Raw genomic sequence first — 27,007 nt, 5'->3', positions numbered from 1 at the left:
AGTCGCGGCTGTAAAGTGAGCGTTAGACCCTTTAATCCAGTGTTTTTCAACCAGTGTGCCGTGGCACACTAGTGTGCCTTGAGAGATCCTCAGGTGTGCCACGGCAGACTGACAACAGTGTGGCATATTTTTTAAACTTTGCTTGTTTTTTACTCCCAGTGCAGGGGTAGTTTGTAGGAGGCATGGCATCACAGCACAATACATACAGTATGTGTGTGTTTGTGTGTATGTGTATATATATATGCTGTATTAGGCTACAATGTGTGATTTTTTAAAAATTTTGGGATGGTGGTGTGCCACGGGATTTTTTAATGTAAAAAAGTGTGCCACGGCAAAAAAAAGGTTAAAAATCACTGCTTTAATCACTGACTCCAAATACCAGCGGGCGGCCAAAACCAGCGTTAGGAGCCTCTAACGCTGGTTTTGACGGCTACCGCCGAACTCCAAATCTAGGCCTAAGTCTGAAAGTATAACATTTTATGCAGATGTAAAAATCTTAGATAAAATGCCTCCTTGCATCTGGAAAGTCCTTGCATAAAGGGGCAGTAAACTGGAATGTAATGAACATATATATTTTAATTTAAAAAAAAACCTCATATCTGCCAAAAGGGCACCTACCATTTTGTATATTCAGGAGGAAAATGTGATTTTATGGACCCCTGGCCCCACCATACAACTACTACCACACTGAAGTTACAATCGGAAATTGCACAAAGAAATGAAAAACATTTACTAAGTAAGTCCTACCTCCTCTGCAAATGAAAGTGATCTGCCGTCTGACTCAGGCACACACTGTACAAACTCAAGTGCCCAGTCAGTCTCGCACTGTGCATAGTGGTTTAGTGCACATTCAGAAATTCTCTCAAATGCTAATGCTTTAACATTTCCCACGCTCAATAGCACTCTGCTTTAGTACCCTCTGGTGGCTGCTAAAATAAAATAAAAAAAAGTTGTTCTTGCCTTATGGGGCCCCCTGGCCCATTGGGCCCCTGACAGGAGTCACCCCTGTCACCCCCTGATGGCGACCCTGCTGTTGTATGTTAACTAGCCACCATGCAGTGAGCGGACGGAGAAGGAACTGTAAGGCAATAAAACCAGCAGTAAAAAAAGAGGATTTCTTAAAAGTAATAAATTACTGCTTAAAACCCTACCCTCGCTGCTGACTTCTGTGATACGTTCATCACGGGGGCTTTTCTGATCTCAGGCTATCTCCAGCTTTACCGGGAGAAGTGTAGATGACGCTGTGATCATTCCCTGCATAATCATCCTCTCATCATGTAAAGGAATGTAGTTAGTATCCGTTCTTAGTCAGGTGCGCTAATTTTATAGCGCATACCGGCTAATTAAAAATTCAGAGGGTGATATATTAGGCACGCAACCTGGGCTTATAAAAAAAGGTTTTTTTATTATAGAGCTGGTTGGGAGTTTTTAATGTGCCCCTTATTTTCTCCTGCGCTGCGCCTCGCCACTAAAAATGGCCCTGCCTGTGCCTGGCAAGACTGGCTCGCAGTCTCACTAAACTTTTGGGGGTAAGTCCCACTCCCACATAATACCACTCTCAACGCACCGTGCTTTCAGCTTCACCCACAGACACAGTACACCACACATGTTACTATGAGACTGTCCGTGTCAAAGTAACATGTGTGCTTAAGAAGTGGACAGAGAACTGCTGGCGGCCTATCTAGTGTTCCTTCTCAGTGTGTGCGCGGTAATGGTGGGCGGGGCTAAGGGAACTGGCAGCCCAACAGCAGCACTGTACAACATGTCACACTCACAATGAATAAAATTTTTTGGCAAACTAGGAGCCACAGACTGTACTGTTTGTGCGGCAATGGTGGGCGGAGCAAAGGTAACTGGCGGCTCATCGAGCATTTGCCCGGTATGCCCTATGGTCAGTCCGGGCCTGGGGTTAGAGGTGTGATGTGGGTACAGGGATGACAGAGCAGTTGCAGGGTCAAGGGTGTAATATGGGTGCAAGAATGACAGAGCAGTTGCAGGGTTAGAGGTGTTATATGGTTATAGGTATGACAGAGCAGTTGCAGGGTCAGGTTATGAGGTGGGTACTGGTATGAGAGAGTAGTTGTAAGTCAGGGGTTTTATGTGGGTATGAGGATTGTACCAGATAGGACAGATAAGTTGCAGGGTCAGGGTATGATGTGTGTATTGGGATGATATAAGTATGTACTGCAGAGCTGCAGGTAAGAACCCAGGTTTAGTACACAGAACAACCTTGTCTGAATGAAAAATCAGATAAGGAGAATCACAATGCAAGGCCGATAACTCAGAGACTCTTCGAGCCGAGGAAATAGCCATCAAAAACAGAACTTTCCAAGATAACAATTTGATATCAATGGAATGAAGGGGTTCAAACGGGACACCCTGTAAAACGTTAAGAACTAAATTTAAGCTCCATGGTGGAGCAACAGTTTTAAACACAGGCTTAATCCTGGCCAAAGCCTGACAAAAGGCCTGAACGTCTGGAACTTCCGCCAGACGTTTGTGTAAAAGAATGGACAGAGCTGAGATCTGTCCCTTTAAGGAACTAGCAGATAAACCCTTTTCTAAACCTTCTTGTAGAAAAGGCAATATCCTAGGAATCCTAACTTTACTCCATGAGTAACTCTTGGATTCGCACCAATGTAAGTATTTACGCCATATTTTATGGTAAATCTTTCTGGTAACAGGTTTCCTAGCCTGTATTAAGGTATCAATTACTGACTCCGAAAATCCACGCTTTGATAAAATCAAGCGTTCAATTTCCAAGCAGTCAGCTTCAGAGAAATTAGATTTTGATGTTTGAAAGGACCCTGAATCAGAAGGTCCTGTCTCAGCGGCAGAGACCAAGGTGGACAGGATGACATGCCCACTAGATCTGCATACCAGGTCCTGCGTGGCCACGCAGGCGCTATTAGAATCACCGATGCTCTCTCCTGTTTGATCCTGGCAAACAATCGAGGAAGCATCGGGAAGGGTGGAAACACATAAGCCATCCCGAAGGTCCAAGGTGCTGTCAGGGCATCTACCAGGACCGCTCCCGGGTCCCTGGACCTGGACCCGTAACAAGGAAGCTTGGCGTTCTGGCGAGACGCCATGAGATCTATCTCTGGTTTGCCCCAACGTCAAAGTATTTGGGCAAAGACCTCCGGATGAAGTTCCCACTCCCCCGGATGAAAAGTCTGACGACTTAGGAAATCCGCTTCCCAGTTCTCCACTCCCGGAATGTGGATTGCTGACAGGTGGCAAGAGTGAGACTCTGCTCAGCGAATTATCTTTGATACTTCCATCATCGCTAGGGAGCTTCTTGTCCCTCCTTGATGGTTGATGTAAGCTACAGTCGTGATGTTGTCCGACTGAAACCTGATGAACCTCCGAGTTGTTAACTGAGGCCAAGCCAGAAGGGCATTGAGAACTGCTCTCAATTCCAGAATGTTTATTGGAAGGAGACTCTCCTCCTGAGTCCATGATCCCTGAGCCTTCAGGGAATTCCAGACAGCGCCCCAACCTAGTAAGCTGGCGTCTGTTGTTACAATTGTCCAGTCTGGCCTGCTGAAGGGCATCCCCCTGGACAGATGTGGCCGAGAAAGCCACCATAGAAGAGAATTTCTGGTCTCTTGATCCAGATTCAGAGTAGGGGACAAATCTGAGTAATCCCCATTCCACTGACTTAGCATGCACAATTGCAGCGGTCTGAGATGCAGGCGTGCAAAGGGTACTATGTCCATTGCCGCTACCATTAAGCCGATTACCTCCATGCATTGAGCCACTGACGGGTGTTGAATGGAATGAAGGACACGGCAAGCATTTTGAAGCTTTGTTAACCTGTCTTCTGTCAGGTAAATCTTCATTTCTACAGAATCTATAAGAGTCCCCAAGAAGGGAACTCTTGTGAGTGGAAAGAGAGAACTCTTCTCTTCGTTCACCTTCCACCCATGCGACCTTAGAAATGCCAGTACTAACTCTGTATGAGATTTGGCAGTTTGAAAACTTGACGCTTGAATCAGAATGTCGTCTAGGTACGGAGCCACCGAAATTCCTCGCGGTCTTAGTACCGCCAGAAGAGAGCCCAGAACCTTTGTGAAGATTCTTGGAGCCGTAGCCAATCCGAATGGAAGAGCTACAAACTGGTAATGCCTGTCTAGGAAGGCAAACCTTAGATACCGGTAATGATCTTTGTGAATCGTTATGTGAAGGTAGGCATCCTTTAAATCCACTGTAGTCATGTACTGACCCTTTTGGATCATGGGTAAGATTGTCCGAATAGTTTCCATTTTGAACGATGGAACTCTTAGGAATTTGTTTAGGATCTTTAAATCCAAGATTGGTCTGAAGGTTCCTTCTTTCTTGGGAACCACAAACAGATTTGAGTAAAACCCCAGTCCGTGCTCCGACCGCGGAACCGGATGGATCACTCCCATTAGTAAAAGATCTTGTACACAGCGTAGAAACGCCTCTTTCTTTATTTGGCTTGTTGACAACCTTGAAAGATGAAATCTCCCTTTTGGGGGAGAGGTTTTGAAGTCCAGAAGATATCCCTGAGATATGATCTCTAACGCCCAGGGATCCTGGACATCTCTTGCCCAAGCCTGGGCGAAGAGAGAAAGTCTGCCCCCCACTAGATCCGTTCCCGGATCGGGGGCCCTCAATTCATGCTGTCTTAGGGGCAGCAGCAGGTTTTCTGGCCTGCTTGCCCTTGTTCCAGGACTGGTTAGGTTTCCAGCCTTGTCTGTAGCGAGCAACAGCTCCTTCCTGTTTTGGTGCAGAGGAGGTTGATGCTGCTCCTGCCTTGAAGTTACGAAAGGCACGAAAATTAGACTGTCTAGCCCTAGGTTTGGCTCTGTCTTGAGGCAGGGCATGGCCTTTACCTCCTGTAATGTCAGCGATAATTTCTTTCAAACCGGGCCCGAATAAGGTTTGCCCCTTGAAAGGTATGTTAAGTAACTTAGATTTAGAAGTAACATCAGCTGACCAGGATTTTAGCCACAGTGCTCTACGTGCCTGAATGGCGAATCCGGAATTCTTAGCCGTAAGTTTAGTTAAATGTACTACGGCATCTGAAATAAATGAATTAGCTAGCTTAAGGGTTTTAAGCTTATTTGAAATCTCATCTATAGTTATTGAGTCAAGAGTCTCTTCCAGAGACTCGGACCAAAATGCGGCCGCAGCCGTGACAGACGCAATACATGCAAGGGGTTGCAATATAAAACCTTGTTGAACAAACATTTTCTTAAGGTAACCCTCTAATTTTTTATCCATTGGATCTGAAAAGGCACAGCTCTCCTCCACCGGGATAGTGGTACGCTTAGCCAGAGTAGAAACCGCTCCCTCCACCTTAGGGACCGTCTGCCATAAGTCCCGTGTGGTGGCGTCTATTGGAAACATTTTTCTAAATACAGGAGGGGGGGAAAAGGGTACACCGGGCCTATCCCACTCCTTAGTAATTATCTCTGTAAGCCTCTTAGGTATAGGAAATACGTCAGTACTCGCCGGTACCGCATAGTATCTATCCAGCCTACATAATTTCTCTGGGATTGCAACGGTGTTACAATCATTCAGAGCCGCTAATACCTCCCCTAGCAGTACACGGAGGTTTTCTAGTTTAAACTTAAAATTTGAAATGTCTGAATCCACTCTATTTGGATCAGATCCGTCACCTGCAGATTGAAGCTCTCCGTCCTCATGTTCTGCAAATTGTGACGCAGTATCTGACATGGCCCTATTATTATCAGCGCACTCTGTTCTCACCCCAGAGTGATCTCGCTTACCTCTAAGTTCTGGTAATTTAGACAAAACTTCAGTCATAACATTAGCCATGTCCTGTAGGGTGATTTGTAATGGCTGCCCTGAAGTACTCGGCGTTACAATATCACGCACCTCCCGAGCGGGAGATGCACGTACTGACACGTGAGGCAAGTTAGTCGGCATAACTTCCCCCTCGTTGTTTGGTGAATGATGTTCAATTTGTACAGATTGACTTTTATTTAAAGTAGCATCAATGCAATTAGTACATAAATTTATATTGGGCTCCACCTTGGCTTTTGCACATATAGCACAGAGATATTCCTCTGAGTCAGACATGTTTAACAAACTAGCAATTAGACTAGCAAGCTTGGAAATACTTTTCAACTCAATTTACAAGTAATATGTAAAACGTACTGTGCCTTTAAGAAGCACAGAAAAGAAATATGACAGTTGAATAACAATGAACCGGAGAAATTATAAAACCCAAATTTTTCCCGGTAAAGGCATAAATTTAGCAAAGGATTGCCCCCATAAGCAATGGATAACTAACCCTTAATAGCAGAAAAAAATGTACAAAATATAAACGTTTTTTATCACAGTCAAAGCACAATCTCACAGGTCTGCTGTGAGTGATTACCTCCCTCAAAATAATTTTTGAAGACCCTTGAGCTCTGTAGAGACGATCCGGATCATGCAGGGAGAGAAACAGACTTGTGACTGAATTTCTGATGCGTAGCAAAAGCGCCAAAATAGGCCCCTCCCCCTCACACACAACAGTGAGGGAAGTTCAGTGAACTGTCTTAATTTAAAATAAACGACAGCCAAGTGGAAAAACAGTGCCCAAAACAATCTTTCACCCAGTACCTCAGATAATTAAACGATTTAACATGCCAGCAAACGTTTAAAATCTAATAATATGAAATGTCATTAAAAAGCCTGCTGCTAGTCGTTCCCACTGCAAGTTAGGCTAAAAATTATATGCATACAGTATTGTCCCAGTGAAGTGCCATTCCCCAGAATACTGAAGTGTAAAACATATATACATAACAGCCTGATACCAGTTGCTACTACTGCATTTAAGGCTGAACTTACATTATATCGGTATTGGCAGTATTTTCTCAGTCAATTCCATTCCTCAGAAAATAATATACTGCAACATACCTCTTTGCAGGTGAACCTGCCCGCTGTCCCCTGATCTGAAGTTTACCTCACTCCTCAGAATGGCCGAGAACAGCAAGATGAATCTTAGTTACGCCGACTAAGATCATACAAAAACTCAGGTAAATTCTTCTTCAAATTCTACCTGAGAAGGAACAACACACTCCGGTGCTGTTTTAAAATAACAAACTTTTGATTGAAGATATAAAAACTAAGTATAATCACCACAGTCCTCTCACACATCCTATCTATTAGTTGGGTGCAAGAGAATGACTGGGTGTGACGTAGACGGGAGGAGCTATATAGCAGCTCTGCTTGGGTGATCCTCTTGCACTTCCTGTTGGGGAGGAGTTAATATCCCAGAAGTAATGATGACCCGTGGACTGACTACACTTAACAGGAGAAATACAAAATATTCCAAAGGTTATTAATTATTTATTAATAAGGATATTTTTGAATTATTAAAAACTGAATCTGTCTTCAGTAACTCAGCAACTCTTTTTCTGCAGTGCCCCACCCGTGGGGCATGCAGAAATAGCGTGATCTCGCAATTTTGAGCGAGATTGCGGCAGAGAGAAGTCCGTCCTTAAGGGGTTAAAGGGGCAGTAAACTGAAACAATGTTATATAATTCTGCACATAGTGCAGAATTATATAACATTAATTTAGTGCCAACTTTATACTTCAAAGTACTTGAAAGATTTTTAATGCCAAAGTAGAAATTTGTAGAACGCCGCTCCTGGCTCTACTGAGCGAGTCTGGTCTTTTCAGAAGCGCATCGCAGTACGCTGTCTAGTCACAGCCGGTCCGAACGCATCATTAAACTCAAGCGAGCTACAGTGAGTTTATTAGCGTGATCGGGCCAGCTGTGACTAGACAGCGGGCCGCGATGCGCTTCTGAAAAGACCAGACCCGCTCAGTAGAGCCAGGAGCGGCGTTCTACAAATTTCTACTTAAGCATTACAAATATTTCAAATACTTTGAAGTATAAAGTTGGCACTAAATTAATGTTATATAGTTCTGCACTATGTGCAGAATTATATAACATTATTGTTTAGGTTTACTGCCCCTTTAAGATACAAAATATTCCAAAGGTTATTAATTATTTATTAATAAGTATATTTATTAATTATTAAAAACTGTGAATCTGTCTTCAGAAATAACAAGCCTCTTCTTCAGAGCAAAAATGTTACAGAATAAACAAACTTGAGAAATAGACCTTTAATGGACATAAACCTCAAATGTTTCTGTTATGATTCAGATGGAACACACAATTTTATACAACTTCTATTATCAAATTCATTCTCTTGGTATCCTTTATTGAAGGAGCAGCAATGCACTACTGGGAGCTAGCTGAACGCATTGGGCATGCAGCCACCAATCAGCAGCTAGCTCCCAGTAGTGCATTGCTGCTCCTGAGCCTACCTAGGAATGTTTTCAACAAAGGATACCAAGAGAACATAGCGAATTAGATAACAGTAGTACATAGGAAAGTTGTTCCTAGCGATTTACACTAGAAACATTACCGCAATCTCAGAGCCGTGGTTAACTTAACAAAACACATAAAAAATACATTACAAAGTACAGTTACACTCATAATAACATCTAACCAAATTTATTCAAAAACATATTGCACAAAAAAAGTTAAAAGTGCACAAAGATATGAGATCTCCATGAAAAAAATAAATAAAATGGTAGTCAAAGGACTTTAACATAGACATATAGTACATAAAGATGTATGTGTGTGTATATATATATATAATAGTAACAAAAGCTTGCACTCACTGGACATTTTTCAAACACCAAAATATTCTTTAATGTGACGTTTCGGAGACAAAGTATCCCCTTCCTCAGACGTGACATTAAAGAATATTTCGGTGTTTGAAAAAAGTCCAGTGAGTGCAAGCTTTTGTTACTATTATCTATTACCTACTAGCACCCTGGCGGATGAAATTTGAAGTGAGAGTGCTCATCCTGGAATTACATATATATATATATATATATATACACACAGTGAGGCCCCGGTTTACGCACGACTCGGTATACGAAATTTCGGTTTACGAAATCGAAATTTGAAGAAAATTTGACTCGGTTTACGAATTTTTTTCGCAATACGAAACAAAATGCCGGTTTGCCCCCCTCGGTTTACGAATATTTTTCGCAATACGAAACCAGTGGCCCCTGTGCCCCCTGCATACTCAAGTATGATTGAATTAATGAAGTTTGGGTACCAGTGTGGAGGTGTTGGAGAGGTTTTGGAGCCATTTTGCAGCAAGTTGTTAAGCCTTTTGGAGCCATTTGCAGCAAGTTGTGGAGCCTTTTGGAGACATTGGAGCCATTTGCAGCAAGTTGTTAAGCCTTTTGGAGCATTTTTTGGACACTTTATTTGAATTTTTTCGGACCTCCGGAACGCATTAATTGATTTTCAATGCATTCCTATGGGAAACCGTGTTTCGGTTTACGAATTTTTCGCAATACGAAACGACCCGGAGAACGAATTAAATTCGTAAACCGAGGCCTCACTGTATATATATATATACACACACACACAGTATATATATGTGTATATATGTATTTACAGACATACAGTATCTCCCTAACATTTTTGTAAATATTTTATTATATCTTTTCATGTGACAACACTGAAGAAATGACACTTTGCTACAATGTAAAATAGTGAGTGTACAGCCTGTATAACAGTGTAAATTTGCTGTCCCCTCAAAATAACTCAACACACAGCCATTAATGTCTAAACCTTTGGCAACAAAAGTGAGTAAACCCCTAAGTGAAAATGTCCAAATTTGGCCCAAAATGTCAATATTTTGTGTGGCCACCATTATTTTCCAGCACTGCCTTAACCCTCTTGGGCATGGAGTTCACAAGAGCTTCTCAGGTTGCCACTTCTCCATGACGACATCACAGAGCTGGTGGATGTTAGAAACCTTGAGCTCCCCCACCTTCCATTTGAGGATGCTCCACACATGCTCAATAGGGTTTAGGTCTGAAGACATGCTTGGCAAGTCCATTACCTTTACCCTCAGCTTCTTTAGCTGTCGTTTATCATGTTGGAATTCTGCCCTACGGCCCAGTCTCCAAAGGTAGGGGATCATTCTCTGCTTCAGTATGTCACAGTACATGTTGGCATTCATGGTTCCCTCAATGAACTGTAGCTCCCCAGTGCCGGCAGCCCTCATGCAGGCCCAGACCATGACACTCCCACCACCATGCTTGACTGTAGGCAAGACACACTTGTCTTTGTACTCCTCACCTGGTTGCCGCCACACATGCTTGACACCATCTGAACCAAATAAGTTTATATTGGTTTCATCGGACCACAGGAAATGGTTCCAGTAATCCATGTCCTTAGTCTGCTTGTCTTCAACAAACTGTTTGCAGGCTTTCTTGTGCATCATCTTTAGAAGAGGCTTCCTTCTGGGACGACAGCCATGCAGACCAATTTGATGCAGTGTGCAGCGTATGGTCTGAGCACTGACAGGTTGACCCCCACCCCTTCAACCTCTGCAGCAATGCTGGCAGCACTCATATGTCTATTTCCCAAAGACAACCTCTGGATAGGACACTGGGCAGGTGCACTCAACTTCTTTGGTCAACCATGGCGAAGCTTCTTCTAAGTGGAACCTGTCGTGTAAAACCGCTGTATGGTCTTGCCCACCGTGCTGCAGCTCAGTTTCAGGGTCTTGGCAATCTTCCTATAGCCTAGCCCATCTTTATCTAGAGCAAACATTATTTTTTTCAGATCTTCAGTTATTTGCCATGAGGTGGCATGTTGAACTTCCAGTGACCAGTATGAGAGTGTGAGAGCGATAACACCAAATTTAACACACCTGCTCCCCATTCACACTTGAGACCTTGTAACACTAACGAGTCACATGACACCAGGGAGAGAAAATGGCTAAATGGGCCCAATTTGAACATTTTCACTTAGGGGTGTACTCACTTTTGTTGCCAAAGGTTTAGACATTAATGGCTGTGTGTTGAGTTATTTTAAAGGGGACAGCAAATTACACTGTTATACAGGCTGTACACTTACTACTTTACATTGTAGCAAAATGTCATTTATTCAGTGTTGTTACATGAAAAGATATAATAGAATATTTACAAAAATGTGGGGTGTACTCACTTTTGTGAGATTCTGTATATACACACACACACGCATTAGAGCCCTTTGTAATTAAGTAGCTGAAAACATGAAAAACCATATTTATGCAATATTCATTTTTAATAAATTCTTATACTTTGTATTTACTGTAAATCTTTCACATTCCAATTTTCTGCACATAGCAGAATATGTTCTAAGTATATATATATATATATATATATATATATATATATATGTATATCTATACCTATATATAATCATGTATATACAGTTAGGTCTGTAAATAATTGGACACTGACACAATTTTTATAATTCTGGCTCTGTATGCCACCTCAATGTATTTGAAATGAAACAACCGAGATGCAATTTAAAGGGACAGTATACTATAAAATAGTTGTTCCCTTAATGTGTTTACAATTGCTTTTTTACCAACTGCAAAAAAATATGAAAATTAGCTTTTTAAGGTTTATTTGTGTATATTAAAGCTCTGATTTTGTGTTTTGAAGCCACAACCTAATAAAATGGGTTGAGCTTGTAGGTATAATCAGATCTCATTACTGTATCACGTTGTGTACATATACCTGCTTCGTTATCTTATATCTGTCCATTAAACAATCACCAGTACTTGGAGAAAACAATGTACAATCAACATTGTATTACCTTATCTCTGCTATATCCCACTGGGAGTGTAATTTCTTCTACTGACAGTGTTTACAAAGCTTATCTATAGCTTGGACCTGCGGCCACAAACTTTCACAATAGGTGGGGATACCACATGCTAAATCAACTATTTCAAATGCCAATATAAAGGTAAATTAGCTACTTGTAAACAATTTAATACACTCCAATAGGTAAAGTGGATAATTGGGAACAAATTAAAGTGGATAAATATTTTGAGTAAACTGTCCCTTTAAGTGCAGGCTTTTATCTTTAATTCAAGGGGTTGAACAAAAATACCATATGAAACGATTAGGAATTGCAACCATTTTCATACACAGTCATCTTATTTCAGGGGCTCAAATGTAATTGGACAAATTAACACAATCATTAATAAAATGTTAATTTTTAATACTTTGTCGAGAATCTGTAGGCAATGACTGCTTAAAGTCTGGAAGTTCATCAAATGCTGGGTTTCCTCCTTTGTAATGCTTTGCCAGGCCTTTACTGCAGCTGTCATCAGTTATTGTTTGCTCATGGGTCTTTCTGCCTTGTTTTTGGGTCATTGTCCATCTGTAAAGTGAAGCGCCATTCAATCAACTTCACTGAACTGTGAATTTGTATCTGCATAAATAACATGCCCCTTCTCCACAGCAAATTGTTATAAAATTAACATAGAGTTGATAAATAGACTATAATCATGAAAGATAACTTTTGGGTTTCAGATAGAACATACCATTTTCAGATTTACTTCTATTAGATTTTCTTCATTCTCTTGGAATCCTTAGTTGAAGGAGAGCAATGCTCTACTGGGGCCTATCTGAATACAATGGATGAGACAGTGACAACAGGCTAGCTCACAGTAGTACATTACATCTGAGTGAGTCTACCTATGCAGGCTTTTCAACAATGGATATCAAGAATTAGATAAGAGAAGTCAATTAGAGAATTATTAAAAATTTAATGTTCTTTCTGAATCATGAAAGTTTAATTTTGACTGTATTTTCCTTTAATGTCATTGCTCCCCTGCAAATCTATGTACACAGAATCAACACATACTAAATTTCAGGAAGTTCACTGAATAGAAGATTGTAGTGGAATAGAACTGCACAAGGACCTAAGTGTGAGGAGGGAGGGGCAAGCATTAAAATAAAAAATAATGTTATTGTTTTAGTTAAATAAAACTATTTCTATTGTTATTATTAATGTAATCCTACTGACTAGTGATTTAAATCACATCCACCCTGGGGTCACCTCATAAATGCTTGATGTGCAGAAAGGGAATCAAACAGCTCCAAAACTGCATGCCCCAGGGGGTCACATGCAGTCATCATCAGCACTTGGTATTGTGTGGGTGACAACTACATACCACCCTCTGTACTTAGGAGGTTAAACTCTGATTTCTTTTAATATGAGTTTTCTGATGGTTAATAAGAGTTGTTTTCCGAGTAAAACATTTTCCGCATTTAGAACATGAAAATCCTTTCTCCCCTGCATGAATTTTCTGATGGCTAATAAGATTTGATTTCAGAGCAAAACATTTCCCACAGTCAGAACATGAAAATCCTTTCTCACCTGTATGAATTTTCTGATGGCTAAGAAGAGTTGATTTCTGAGTAAAACATTTCCCACAGTCAGAACATGAAAATGCTTTCTCTCCTGTATGAATTTTCTGATGCCTACTAAGATTTGATTTCAGAGTAAAACATTTCCCACAGTCAGAACATGAAAATGCTTTCTCCCCAGTATGAGTTTTCTGATGCTTAATAAGAGTAATTTTCCGGGTAAAACATTTCCCACAGTCAGAACATGAAAATGCTTTCTCCCCAGTATGAATTTTCTGATGCGTAATAAGATTTGATTTCTGAGTAAAACATTTCCCACAGTCGGAACATGTAAATGCTTTTTCTCCTGTATGAATTTTCTGATGGCTAAGAAGAGTTGATTTCAGAGTAAAGCATTTCCCACAGTCAGAACATGAAAATGGTTTCTCCCCTGTATGAACTTTCTGATGGCTAAGAAGATGTGATTTCAGAGTAAAACATTTTCCACATTCAGAACATGAAAATGCTTTCTCCCCAGTATGAATTTTCTGATGCCTAATAAGAGTTGATTTTAGAGTAAAACATTTTCCACAGTCAGGACATGAAAATGCTTTTTCTCCTGTGTGAATTTTCTGATGATCAATAAGATGTGATTTCTGAGCACAATATTTCCCACAGTCAGAACATAAAAATCCTTTTTTTGCTCTATGTATTTTCCGATGAGCAACAAGATTTTTTCTATGGTTAAACAATTTCCCACATATAAGACAGGAAAATGGCTTTTCTCCTGTATGAATATTCAGATGTTTACAAAGATGTACATTTCCCACGTGGCTTCTTTGATTTTGCAGAAGATGTAAAGAAGCATCTGAACTCTTATCAGGACTAGGATTATTGCCGTCTGTGAATTCACCTGTCAATAAGAAACAGAATAGGAGTAAATGTTATTAATTACATAATTATTTTATCATGAAAACATATAAACTGATCTGATTTAGTCAGTCCCCTACACTAGTAGTAGACACTGTGACAACTAGACCTATCCCAGCTTCCATGCAAAGTCTTAAGGACAGTTTACTTGAAGTTAGGGACTATTTCTGAGAATTCACACTAAGTCAAAGACTGAACTTAATTGAAATTAATTTTTTTCTACATAATGTATCTAGTTCTTTTAAAGTTGTGTTCACAGAAACTTTAAGTGATTATTTTAACCATAAATTAATCTTTATAAATATGTTTTCCATTGCTTATTATAATCTCACTATAGTTTATTTAATTATGTTAACATGTATTGCCTGGGTGAAAGAATGTACCACAGTGATATGATAGAAACCGCAAATATATAAAGGAATTTATATAGTTCAAGACAAAAGTATTTTCTACTTTTTAAATAAAGGAGGAAAATGAATAGAGCCATTTCATACCCTTGTGCTGAAGCAGTGTTCAGTCTTTTGCATTCATTGTATTTAGAATTTAGCCCTACATAAGTTATAGCACAATCACCACAAATAACAGGTGAGTTTCCATCTATGTGTTTTATTAGGCGGGAGTAGTGGCTCTAAAAGTGAGACAAATACACTTACCTGTGCCCTGTTTCACAGAGACATGTCACATACGTACACTCACCTGTGCCCTGTGTCCCTCACATGTCACCCACTTTCACTCACCTGTGTCCTTCACACACGTACACTCACCTGTGCCCTGTGTCCCTGAGACACATCACACATGTACACTCACCTGCACCCTGTTTCCCACAGACACATCACACAAGTACACTCACCTGTGCCCTATATCCCTTACATGTCACACTCATACACTCACCTGTGTCCCTCAGACACATCACACACATACTCACCTGTGCCTTGTGTCCCTCAGACATATAACACATACACTCACCTGTGCCCTGCGACCCTTACATATCACACACGTACACTCACCTGTGCCCCTTACATGTCACACGCGTACACTCACCTGTGATCTGTATCCCTCAGACACATCACACATGTACACTCACCAGTGCCCTGTGTCCCTTACATGTCACACACGTATACACTCACCTGTGCCCTGTATTCCTCAGATATATCACACATGTACACTCACCTGTGCCCCTAACATGTCACACACATACACTCACCTGTGCCCTGTGTCCCTCAGGCACATCACACATGTAGACTTACCTGTGGCCTGCATCCTTTAAATGTCACATACGTGCACTCACCTGTGCCCTGCGTCCCTCAGACACCTCACACACATGTACATTCACCTGTGCCCCTTACATGTCACACACTTATACACTCACTGGTGCCCTGGGTCCCTTACATGTCACACACGTATACACTCACTGGTGCCCTGGGTCCCTTACATGTCACACGTATACACTCACTGGTGCCTTGTGTCCCTAACATGTCACACACATACACTCACCTGTGTCCATTACATGTCACACACATACACTCACCTGTGCCCTGTGTCCCTTACATGTCACACACACACTAACCTGTGCCCCTTACATATCACACACATGCACTCACCTGTGTCCCTCAGACACATCACACACATACACTCACCGGCGCCCCGTTTCCCACAGACTCACCTATGGTCTGCATCCCTTACATGTCACACACGTACACTCACCTGTGCCCTGTGTCCCTTACATGTCACACATGTACACTCACCTGTGCCCTGTGTCCCTTACATGTCACACAAGTACACTCACCTGTGCCCTGTGTCCCTTACATGTGACACACGTACACTCACCTGTGCCCTGTATTCCTCAGACACATCACACACGTACACTCACCTGTGTCCCTTACATGTCACACATGTACACTCACCCGTGCCCTGTGTCCCTTACATGTCACACATGTACACTCACCTGTGCCCTGTGTCCCTTACATGTCACACATGTACACTCACCTTTGCCCTGTATTCCTCAGACACATCACACACGTACACTCACCTGTGGCCTGCATCCCTAACATGTCACACACATACACCCACCTGTGCCCTGTATCCCTTACATGTCACACACGTACACTCACCTGTGCCCTGTGTCCCTTACATGTGACACACGTACACTCACATGTGGCCTGCATCCCTTACATGTCACACAAGTACACTCACCTGTGGCCTGCATCCATTACATGTCACACAAGTACTCTCACCTGTGGCCTGAATCCTTTACATGTCACACATGTACACTCACATGTGCCCTGTGTCCCTTACATGTCACACAAGTACACTTACCTGTGTCCCTCAGACACATCACACAGAAATTGTCACCTGTGTCCCACACACACATCACACATGTACACTCACCTGTGCCCTGTATTCCTCAGACACATCACACACGTACACTCACCTGTGGCCTGCATCCCTAACATGTCACACACGTACACTCATCTGTGCCCTGTGTCCCTCAGACACCTCACACACATGTACAATCACCTGTGCCATTTGTCCCTTACATGTCACACACGTACACTCATCTGTGCCCTGTGTCCCTCAGACACCTCACACACATGTACAATTACCTGTGCCCTTTGTCCCTTACATGTCACACACGTACACTCACCTGTGCCCTGTATCCCTTACATGTCACACACGTGCACTCATCTGTGCCCTGTGTCCCTCAGACACCTCACACACGTACACTCACCTGTGCCCTGTGTTCCTCTGACATCTCACACATGTACACTCACCTGTGCCCTTTGTCCCTTACATGTCACACACGTACACTCATCTGTGCCCTGTGTCCCTCAGACACCTCACACACATGTACAATCACCTGTGCCCTTTGTCCCTTACATGTCACACACGTACACTCACCTGTGCCCTGTGTCCCTTACATGTCACAAAAGTACACTCACCTGTGCCCTGTGTCCCTCAGACATCTCACACACGTACACTCACCTGTGCCCTGTGTTCCTCGGACATCTCACACATGTACACTCACCTGTGCCCTGCGTCCCTTACATGTCACACATGTACACTCACCTGTGCCCTTTGTCCCTCAGACACATCACACACACTCACCTGTGCCCTGCGCCCCTTACATGTCACACACGTACACTCACCTGTGCCCTGTATTCCTCAGACACATCACACACGTACACTCACCTGTAGCCTGCATCCCTTACATGTCACACACGTACACTCATCTGTGCCTTGTGTCTCTCAGACACCTCATACACATGTACACTAACCTGTGTCCCTTACATGTCACACACGTACACTCGCCATTGCCCTGTGTCCCTCAAACACATCACACACATACACTCACCTGTGCCCTGCGTCCATTACATGTCACACACGTACACTCACCTGTGCCCTGCGTCCCTTACATGTCACACATGTACACTCACCTGTGCCCTGTGTCCCTCAGACACATCACACACATACACTCACCTGTGCCCTGCGTCCCTTACATGTCACACACGTAAACTCACCTGTGCCCTGTATTCCTCAGACATATCACACACATACACTCACCTGTGCCCTGCGTTCCTTACATGTCACACATGTACACTCACCTGTGCTCTGTGCCCCTTACATGTCACACACATACACATACCTGTGTCCATCAGACACATCACAGACGTACACTCACTTGTTCCCTGTGTCCCTCAGACACATCACACACGTACACTCACCTGTGCCGTTTCCCATAGACACATCACACACGTACACTCACCTGTGCCCCTTACATGTCACACATGTACACTCACCAGTGCCCTGTGTCCCTCAAACACATCACACACATACACTCACCTGTGCCCTGCCTCCCTTACATGTCACACACGTACACTCACCTGTGCCCCGAGTCCCTTACATGTCACACATGTACAATCACCTGTGCTCTGTGCCCCTTACATGTAACACACATACACATACCTGTGTCCATCAGACACATCACACACGTACACTCACCTGTGCCCTGTGTTCCTCGGACATCTCACACACGTACACTCACCTGTGCCCTGCGTCCCTTACATGTCACACATGTACACTCACCTGTGCCCTTTGTCCCTCAGACACATCACACACACTCACCTGTGCCCTGCGTCCCTTACATGTCACACACGTACACTCACCTGTGCCCTGTATTCCTCAGACACATCACACACGTACACTCACCTGTAGCCTGCATCCCTTACATGTCACACACGTACACTCATCTGTGCCTTGTGTCTCTCAGACACCTCATACACATGTACACTAACCTGTGTCCCTTACATGTCACACACGTACACTCGCCATTGCCCTGTGTCCCTCAAACACATCACACACATACACTCACCTGTGCCCTGCGTCCATTACATGTCACACACGTACACTCACCTGTGCCCTGCGTCCCTTACATGTCACACATGTACACTCACCTGTGCCCTGTGTCCCTCAGACACATCACACACATACACTCACCTGTGCCCTGCGTCCCTTACATGTCACACACGTAAACTCACCTGTGCCCTGTATTCCTCAGACATATCACACACATACACTCACCTGTGCCCTGCGTTCCTTACATGTCACACATGTACACTCACCTGTGCTCTGTGCCCCTTACATGTCACACACATACACATACCTGTGTCCATCAGACACATCACAGACGTACACTCACTTGTTCCCTGTGTCCCTCAGACACATCACACACGTACACTCACCTGTGCCGTTTCCCATAGACACATCACACACGTACACTCACCTGTGCCCCTTACATGTCACACATGTACACTCACCAGTGCCCTGTGTCCCTCAAACACATCACACACATACACTCACCTGTGCCCTGCCTCCCTTACATGTCACACACGTACACTCACCTGTGCCCTGAGTCCCTTACATGTCACACATGTACAATCACCTGTGCTCTGTGCCCCTTACATGTAACACACATACACATACCTGTGTCCATCAGACACATCACACACGTACACTCACCTCTGCCCTGTGTCCCTCAGACACATCACACACGTACACTCACCTGTGCCCCGTGTCCCTCAGACACATCACACACGTACACTCACCTGTGCCCCGTGTCCCTCAGACACATCACACACGTACACTCACCTGTGCCCCTTACATGTCACACACATAAAACTCACCTGTGTCCCTCAGCCACATCACACACGTACACTAACCTGTGCCCTGTATTCCTCAGATATATCACACATGTACACTCACCTATATCCTGTGCCCCTTACATGTCACACACGTATGCACTCACCTGTGCCCTGTGTCCCTTACATGTCACACACGTACACTCACCTATGCCCTGTGTCCCTTATATGTCACACACATACACTCACCTGTGTCCCTCAGACACATCACACACATGCACTCACCGGTGCACCATTTCCCACAGACACATCATACACGTACACTCACCTATGGCCTGCATCCCTTACATGTCACACATGTATACTCAACTGTGACCTGTGTCCCTCAAACATCTCACACACATACACTCACCTGTGCCCTGTGTCCCTTACATGTCACACACACGTACACTCACGTGGCCTGCATCCCTTACATGTCAAACATGTACACTCACCTGTGGCCTGTATTCCTCAAACACATCACACATGTACACTCACCTGTGGCCTGTATTCCTCAAACACATCACACACGTACACTCACCTGTGCCTTGTGTCCCTCAGACACCTCACACACGTACACTCACCTGTGCCTTGTGTCCCTCAGACACCTCACACACATGTACACTAACCTGTGCCCCTTACATGTCACACACGTACACTCACCAGTGCCCTGTGTCCCTCAGACACATCACACACATACACTCACCTGTGGCCTGCGTCCCTTACATGTCACACACGTACTCACCTGTGCCTTGTGTCCCTCAGACACATCACACACGTACACTCACCTGTGCCGTGTATCCATCAGAAACATCACACACGTACACTCACCTGTGCCCTGTTTGCCATAGACATATCACACATGTACACTCACCTGTGCCCTGTTTCACAGAGACATGTCACATACATACACTCACCTGTATCCATCAGCCACCTCACATACGTACTCACCTGTGCCCTGTGTGACTCAGACACATTAAACATGTATACTCACCTGTGCCGTGTATCCCACAGACACATCACACACGTACACTCACCTGTGCCCCGTTTCCCACAGAAAAATCACACACGTACACTCTGTGGTGACATTTTATCACTGGAATATTGAAATATAGCTTACAGATTTTATACCTGGCATTTCACATTGAAATTGAATATTCAAGTAGTTCTTTGGCCTAGTGTCTGTCTAAATAGGACACTCCCAATAGCCTTTGAATGGCATTTGATAAACCACTCCCTATTGAATTAGGGTATAAAAAAAAACTGGAACACCAAAACCTCTCTCTTTTTCTTATCTTGTTCCTGCTGAAAAGATGGCTGATGGTGGAAACACTGGAGGATGTGGTTAAGTATATTCTTATGATTATTTTAGCAGTGTTGCACAAATTGGGGTTGTAGTAGAGTTGCCCTGTATTAATTATTTGGACTTTTTTTGCAGTAAAATAGATGTGTATATATAGCTGTAAATCTTTCTCTTATTAGTAACATATATTGATTCCTAATAAACTGTTTGGAAAGAATGGGGACTCTTTTTAAAGTGTTTATTTCACAACTTACTTGTATTGGTTTAGTGGTTTTACCATAGAGATTTAGTACTAAATTAGAATTATATTTAGTATAAAGTAAAAATATTTTAAACTAATTAATAACCACACACTCACCTGTGCCCTATATTCCCGAGATTCCTCACATACGTACACTCACCTGTGCCCTGTGTCCCTCAGACACATCACACATGTACACTCACCTGTACCCTGTATCCCTCAGACACATCACACACATACACTCACCTGTGCCCTGTATCTCTCAGACACATCACACACGTACACTCACCTGTGCCCTGTATCCCTCAGACACATCACACACGTACACTCACCTGTGGCTTGGATCCCTTACATGTCACACACATACACTCACCTGCGTCCCTTTGACACATCACAAACATACACTCACCTGTGCCCTGTGTCCCTCAGGCACATCACACACGTACACTCACCTGTGCCCTGTATCCCTCAGGCACATCACACACATACACTCACCTGTGCCCTGTGTCCCTCAGACACATCACACATGTACACTCACCTGTACCCTGTATCCCTCAGACACATCACACACTCACCTGTGCCCTGTATCTCTCAGACCCATCACACACACGTGTACACTCACCTGTGCCCTGTATCCATCAGACACATCACACACGTACACTCACCTGTGCCCTGTTTCCCACAGACACAACACACAAGTACACTCACCTGTGCCCTGTGTCCCTCAGACACATCACAAATGTACACTCACCTGTGCCCTGTATCCCTCAGGCACATCACACATGTACTCACCTGTGCCCTGTATCCCTCAGACACATCACACATGTACACTCACCTGTGCCCTGTATCCCTCAGACACATCACACATGTACACTCACCTGTACCCTGTATCCCTCAGACACATCACACACGTACACTCACCTGTGCCCTGTATCCCTCAGACACATCACACACGTACACTCACCTGTGCCCTGTATCCCTCAGGCACATCACACACGTACACTCACCTGTGGCCTGTGTCCCTCAGAAACCTCACACACATGTACACTCACCTGTGCCCATTACATGTCACACACGTATACACTCACCTGCGCCCTGTGTCCCTTACATGTCACAGACGTACACTCAAATGTGCCCCGTGTCCCTTACATGTCACACACGTACACTCACCTGCGCCCCTTACATGTCACAGACGTACTCACCTGTGCCCTGCATCCCTTACATGTCACACACGTACACTCACCTGTGCCCTTTGTCCCTTACATGTCACACACGTACACTCACCTGTGCCCTGTGTCCCTTACATGTCACACACATACACTCCATTTGCCCTGTATCCCTCAGACACATCACACACATACACTCACCTGTGCCCTATGACCCACAGACACATCACACATGTACACTCACCTGTGCCCTGTATCCCTCAGGCACATCACACATGTACACTCACCTGTGCCCTGTATCCCTCAGACACATCACACATGTACACTCACCTGTGCCCTGTATCCCTCAGACACATCACACACATACACTCACCTGTGCCCTGTATCCATCAGGCACATCACACATGTACACTCACCTGTGCCCTGTATCCCTCAGACACATCACACACGTACACTCACCTGTGCCCTGTGTCCCTCAGACACATCACACATGTACACTCACCTGTGCCCTGTGTCCCTCAGATACGTCTCACACTTACAATCACCTGTGCCCCGTGTCTCTCAGATACATCACACACGTACACTCACCTGTGCCCTGTGTCCATTACATGTCACACACGTACACTCACCTGTGCCCTGTATCCTTCAGGCACATCACACACGTATGCTCACCTGTGCCCTGTATTCTTCAGACACATCACACACATGTACACTCACCTGTGCTTATATTGGCACATATTTCCTGTTCTGCAGCTCCTGGCATATTTCTTAGCCACTGATCTTCAGTTTGTTTAGTGTTACATGAAATCTTAGCATCATTTACACCTGCAATAAAAAACAAACAATCTAAAGAGCCACTATTTACAGTGCCAATGGTCTCTTTTAAAATAAAATGTCAAAAATTGTGTAATTTAATTTAACTAAACCTGAGCAGAGATCACTATCTGTCACATCTGGAAGAAGTACCATGTAGTAACAGCATAAGTACAGCATGTAGTAAAGAAAGTTAGCAGGGATTTAGTGACTTTACTAGCTGCAAATACACCCCCACCGTAGCCAATCAGAATTCCCTTGTATATTAAAAATAAAATCCATTCTAATGTTTTTCATTAAAACATCCCATATGCTTTGCAAATGCACTCATATCACAATAACACCCGTTATACCTGACATGGGGACAATACAGCACTAGTATTCCAACAGCTCCTTGACCTGACATGAAAAAATACAGTAATAGAATTCCAACAGCACCCAAAGTTCTCCCCAGGACCTTTTTAGTGGGTGCACCACCCAGCTGATTTTACCGACTACCTGCTAAAAGTTTAGCTATCTTAAGCTAAAATTAGCTAATATTAAAAATGTTAAATTTGTATTCCACAATTTATCATTAAATACATTCTGTTCAATTCTTAAATTAATTTTGTCTAGATTACAAGTTGTGCATTAGGGTAAAAAAGCAGCGTTAAGAGGTCCTAACGCTGCTTTTTTACGCCTGCTGGTCTTACGAGTCTTAAAGGTTTAGGGTGACCGCACACTTCTTACCGCAAACGACTTACGTAAACTCCGTGAAGTCTTTTTTCTATGGGACTTCCATAGCGCCGGTATTACGAGTCTGTCCTGTGAGGCCAAAAAGTGAGCGGTACACCCTACCCTGTCAAGAGTCCTAACGCATTTAAAAGTCAGTAGTTAAGAGTTTTATGGTACAATGCCGTAACATAAAACTCTTAACTAAAGTGCTAAAAAGTACACTAACACCCATAAACTACTTATTAACCCTTAAACCGAGGCCCTTCCGCATTGCAAATACTAAAATAAAAATTTTAACCCCTCATCTGCCGCTCCGGACACCGCCGCCACCTACATTATATTTATGAACCCCTAATCTGGACATCGCCGACACCTACATTATATTTATTAACCCCTAATCTGCCACCCCCAACGTTGCCCCCCACTATAATAAACATATTAACCCCTAAACCGCTACACTCCCGCCTCACAAACATTAGTTAAATATTATTAACCCCTAATCTGCCGTCCCTAACATCGCCACCACCTACCTACATTTATTAAGCCCTAATCTGCCGCCCCCAACGTCGCTGCCACTATATTAAAGTTATTAACCCCTAAACCTAAGTCTAACTCTAAACCTAACACCACCCACTAACTTAAATATAATTTAAATAAATCTAAATAAATATTCCTATCATTAACTAAATTATTCCTATTTAAAACTAAATACTTACCTGTAAAATAAACACTAAGCTAGCTTCAATATAACTAATAGTTACATTGTATCTAGCTTAGGATTTATTTTTATTTTACAGGCAAGTTTGTATTTATTTTAACTAGGTAGAATAGTTACTAAATAGTTATTAACTATTTAATAACTACCTAGCTAAAATAAATACAAATTTATCTGTAAAATAAAACCTAACCTAAGTTACACTAACACCTATACACTATAATTAAATAAATTAACTACATTAAATACAATTACGTAAATTAAATTTGCTAAAGTACAAAAACCCCCCCACTAAATTACAGAAAATAATAAACAAATTACAGAAATTTAAACTAATTACACCTAATCTAATAGCCCTATTAAAATAAAAAAGCCCCCCCAAAATAAAAAAAAACCCTAGTCTAAACTAAACTACCAATTGCCCTTAAAAGTAATCAGCTCTTTTACCTGTAAAAAAAAAAAAATACAAACAACACCCCCAACAGTAAAAACCCACCACCCACACAACCAACCCCCTAAATAAAATACTATCTATTTTGGATTAGGGGTTAATAAGTATAATATAGGTGTCGGCGACGTCGAGGGCTGCAGATTAGGGGTTAATAAGTTCATGTTAGGGTGTTAGGTGTAGACATAAAATGTGTTTCCCCATAGGAATCAATGGGGCTGCGTTACTGAGTTTTACGCTGCTTTTTTGCATGTTTTAGACTTTTTTCAGCCGGCTCTCCCTGTTGATTGCTATGGGGAAATCGTGCACGAGCACGTTACACCAGCTCACCGCTGACTTAAGCAGCACTGGTATTGGAGTGCGGTAATGACCAAACTTTTAACGGCGGGTTTCTGAAAACTCATAATACCAGCACTGTAGGTAAGTGAGCGATGAGACAAAACTGCTCGTTAACACCACATAGCCTCTAACGCAAAACTGATAGGAAAATACACTGCAGGTGGAGGGGCTGGAGTAGGAGGTGCAACACAGAGTAGCAAGTATCCCCAGGATCCTTACTGAACAGTGGTCCTGCTGTTTTGTTATTGCAGTGGAAGTAAAACCTCCTGCTTTGCTTAAGGATTTATCTATCTAGCAGTCAGAACCAGGAGAGGCTAAGCAAATCCTGTTGAAAACTGAGAGGACAGGTCAGGATTAATCTGAAGAGAGAGGTAAGAACTCAGCAAGCAGAGTCTAAGAATGTTCTGCAGAACACACAAGTGAAGTCTTAAAGCAATTAGCTTGTTAACAATCAAGCAAGGATATTCAGGCTAGGTGGGGTTAAATTTGCAGTGGTGTTAAAGGTATATTACAAGTGGCTTTAAAGATAACAGCGATATAAGATTTATTTTATGCTCCTACAAAGTGCTACCTGTGTATCCGCAGCTAGAAACACTAGAAATGTGACAACAGTCAGTGAGTATCAGGCTATATTGTACTGACACTCAGTGTGTGATTGAGGTGACACCCTGACTGGTGATATAATGTACAGCACTTACAGACAATAAGCTATAAAAACCAGGCAATACCCCATAAACAGAAGACACGTCACACGTGCACTTACCTGCATTGTCACTGTCACACATTTCCTGCATTGGAGCTTCCAGCTGACACGTTACATTTACATCTTCTGTTTTAACATCTACGTCAGTATTAATATCATCATCACCTGTAAGAACATTTAATGCAGACAATATTTCATGGTTTAGGGTTTTATTTCACCCCAAAATCAACTAGTAATAGGTACTTTATAATTTCCTTACACCTAATATTTGAGGGATATTGAAATTGATCAATAATATCAAAATAGAGGGCATGTGTGTACTATTCACATACAGCTGAGGGTGAGAGAGAACAGAGGGTGTGTGTGTACTATTCACATAAATCAGGGGGTGAGAGAGAACAGAGGGCATGTGTGCGTACTATTCACATAAATCAGAGGGTGAGAGAGAAGAGAGGGCATGTGTATGTACTATTCACATAAATTAGAGGGTTAGAGAGAATAGAGGGCATGTGTGTACTATTCACATAAAGCAGAGGGTGAGAGAGAAGAGAGGGCGTGTGTGTGTATTATTTACATAAAGCAAAAGGTGAGAGAGAAGAGGAGGCATGTGTGTGTGTACTATTCACATAAATCAGAGGGTGAGAGAGAAGAGAGGGCATGTGTGTGTACTATTCACATAAAGCAGAGGGTGAGAGAGAAGAGAGGGCATGTGTGCGTACTATTCACATAAATCAGAGGGTGAGAGAGAAGAGAGGGCATGTGTATGTACTATTCACATAAATCAGAGGGTGAGAGAGAACAGAGGGCATGTGTGTACTATTCACATAAATCAGAGGGTGTGAGAGAAGAGAGGGCATGTGTGTGTGTGTGCGATATGTTTGTGCACCAAATAGATGTTATCATTGCAATCTGTTTGTACTGAAGCTCATCATTTACATAGTAATTAATAGGGTTAAATCATTTCAGCATCTGAGTTTTTCAAATTGTGAAGCTTATACCATAGATCCCTCACCTGCAGAGACATCTGATGGCTGAATATTCTGTACAAGGTCTCCTTGTGATCCTGTGTCTAGATTTTCATTATTGTGACCTGTTAGTTCTAATAAAGAATACAATTAGTTTTTTGGTTAAATGGATTTAAGTGCAGTTATCTCACACACATCTGATTATGTAGTAATATTACACAACACATCATTAGTTTAACTGGTCTGTCTTCAGGTCCATCATTTACATAACTATTAGTAA

At 42.8% G+C, this 27,007-nt stretch overlaps 1 protein-coding gene across 1 annotated transcript; it reads right to left on the bottom strand.

Annotated features, from left to right (window-relative positions):
- Positions 1 to 12,062: 12,062 nt before the first annotated feature.
- Positions 12,063 to 26,836, bottom strand: LOC128655646 (oocyte zinc finger protein XlCOF6.1-like). The gene is made up of 4 exons (XM_053709236.1): positions 26,775 to 26,836; positions 25,823 to 25,927; positions 22,748 to 22,855; positions 12,063 to 14,129 (listed from the first exon to the last, which is right to left on the bottom strand). Exons 2-4 carry the CDS (start codon positions 25,851 to 25,853, stop codon positions 13,054 to 13,056), a joined length of 1,215 nt encoding a protein of 404 aa, XP_053565211.1. The 5' UTR covers positions 25,854 to 25,927; positions 26,775 to 26,836; the 3' UTR covers positions 12,063 to 13,053.
- Between the last annotated feature and the right edge of the window lie 171 nt (positions 26,837 to 27,007).

The sequence above is a fragment of the Bombina bombina genome, chromosome 4 (assembly GCF_027579735.1).
Source record: "Bombina bombina isolate aBomBom1 chromosome 4, aBomBom1.pri, whole genome shotgun sequence".
Taxonomy (NCBI): Eukaryota; Metazoa; Chordata; class Amphibia; order Anura; family Bombinatoridae; genus Bombina; species Bombina bombina.
This window is presented reverse-complemented; position numbering and strand designations above follow the sequence as displayed.